A 2,463-nucleotide genomic window follows, 5' to 3' on the forward strand; every position below is an offset into this window, starting at 1 on the left:
GGTCTGTATGTGGGATCCGAACCCTCGGGCGGGAGCGCCGCCGCGCTTCCCAAGCGGCGTATTTATCCAATGCACCACCGGGCCGGCCCAACCTTTGTTTTTTTTTTTAACTAACATTTTTATGGATGGAGGGTGGTGAGTGAAATTTGTGCAAATAAGTAATTTTATTCCCAGCACAACATGTGCATATTAGAGGAATATTTATAAAATTTTGTTTAATCAAATCCAAGGTATTACTGGCAAGTGACACAGGTTGCTGGAAAAATTAAAAACTGAAAAATCACAGCTACGTTGGTATTTGCCAATGTCTACCGCAAGGTTTTAGGCTCTGGTTATTATGACAGTAAGCCAGAGATTAGTGCGTTTATAATTTATAACAATTCCTCTCATTACTCAGTTATTTTTAAAAGGTTTGCTTAAATTCCTGAATGAGGGTTTTTTTTCATCTTTTTTTGGTAAAATTTGAAGGTTTTAGGTGAATGCTGTGGAAATACTTGGTGACTTCTTAAAATATCCCCTTTTTTTATTCAAAGACTTCAGTGACTGTTATTCATAAGTTTAAGACAATCATCTCATATTTCTGGAATTATCATATACTTGATATATACTGAATTATAATAAAAACTTTCAAACATGTGTATTTAATTTAGAACCTGTTAACCACTCTGCTGCTGATAAGATTCCTTTAACAAAAGTCGGTCGACGTCTGTACACTGTAAGACACAGAGAGTCTGGAGTTGAAAGATCTATTGTTTGTCAAATTGATGCAGTGGAAGGAAGTAAGAAGGTAACAATTCGCTCCCCAGTGCAGGTACGAAATGATCAATTTGGGGGGAAGTCCTATGATGCATATCTGTGTGCTAAAAAAAGAAAGCAAACAAAAAATACCCCCCAAAATTAAAGCAAATGATTACCAAAAGAACACAAACTGTAATAGAAGTACAGCTAATGTCAAAAAGAAGAATCACCAGTAATTGCACTACTCTAATATGACCAGTGGTAGGATTTTGTTCAATATACTTCTTATAATTTTTTATAGGACTACTTTGTAAAGTCTTTTTGGAGTATTATTTTGTTTAAAAAAAAAACACACACACACAACTCATCAATATTTTGTTTTAGATTGTATGTACATATCCATTCTTTTTAATAAGAGAAATTTTAATTAGAGAAATGGAGAGAAAAACTTACAGCTTTGCTGAGGTATGTACAATAAACTGCATATATTTAAAGTAGATGAGTTTTGACCAAAATACACTTAATGAAACCTTCATTACAGTCAAGGTAATGAACATATTTGTTACTCAAATAAGTGTCCTCTCTCGCTATTTCCTCATTCCCAGGCATCCCCTGATCTGTTCTCATGGTACATTAGTTACACAGTCTAGAATTTTATATAAATGGAATGGAGTACAGAATGTATTTTGGCTTCTTTTACTCAGCAAAATTTTATATGTATGTATCAACTTATGTGTATCCATGTTGTTACATGCAGCTATGTGTGGTTGCAGAGTAGTAATCTATATATGGATAAACCACATATCTATTTTGAGTGAATCTTTATGTGTGGTGTGAGGTAAGAATTGAGGTTTAATTTTTTCAATATGGCTGTCCAATTGTTTCACCAATTATTCTTTTTCCATTAAATTGCCTTGACACCTTTGTCAAAAACAATTGACCGTATATGTTGACGGCCTGTTTCCAAACTCGATTCTGTTTTGTTATTCCATTTCTTTATCTCTATGCCGATATGACACAGTCTTGATAAACCTAGAAATCAGGTAGAATAAATTATCCCACTTTGTTCTTTTCCAAAGATTTGGTGGCTAGTCTAAGTCTTCTTCATTTCCATTTAAATTTATGAATCATATTGTCGATTTTTAGTAAAATTTTTCATAAAATTGGCTTGTTTTTTAAATTTTAATTTCTGATTATACATCGCTAGTATTTAGAAATAGTTTATCTTTATTGTATAAACTCACTAGACACACAGATTAGTTCTCGTAGCTTTTTTGTAGACAGACAGTTACGATGTTTGCAAATAAAGGCATTTTTACTTCTTCCAGTCTGGCTGTGTTTCATTTTATTTTTTTCTTGCCTGTTATACTAGCTAGAACCTCTAATACAATGTGAATAGAAGTAGTAAGAGCATATCTTTTTGCTATTTTCTCAATCTTAGGGGGAAATATTCTTTAACTATTAAGTATGATTTAAGGTATAGTTTTTTGGTAGATGTGCTTTCTTTGGTTGAAAACACTCACTTCTATTCCTAGTTTGCTGAGAGTTTTATCCTGAATGGTGTTTGCTTCTTGTCAAATGCTTTTTCTGTGTTTATTGAGATGATTTTTTTTTTTATTTATTAATACTAAGAATTGCATTAATTGATTTTTTTTTTTTTTTTTCCGTTTTTTGTCTTTTTTCGTGACCGGCAACGGATCGCAACCCTCAGTGTCGCGCCCGTAC

The 2,463-nt window shown here is 32.9% G+C and overlaps 1 protein-coding gene across 1 annotated transcript in view; it reads left to right on the forward strand.

Annotated features, from left to right (window-relative positions):
• Nucleotides 1-650: 650 nt before the first annotated feature.
• The window catches only part of LOC103609019 (vacuolar protein sorting-associated protein 13A-like), a gene marked incomplete at its 5' end in the record, with an annotated part of 117,223 nt that continues 115,410 nt past the window's right edge, over nt 651-2,463 (forward strand). The window contains one exon of the mRNA XM_008593395.1: nt 651-811. Coding sequence (XP_008591617.1) covers nt 651-811 — 161 coding nt within the window. The remainder of the gene's footprint in view (nt 812-2,463) is intronic.

This window comes from Galeopterus variegatus, unplaced genomic scaffold (assembly GCF_000696425.1).
Source record: "Galeopterus variegatus unplaced genomic scaffold, G_variegatus-3.0.2 Scaffold9091, whole genome shotgun sequence".
In the NCBI taxonomy this organism is placed as follows: domain Eukaryota; kingdom Metazoa; phylum Chordata; class Mammalia; order Dermoptera; family Cynocephalidae; genus Galeopterus; species Galeopterus variegatus.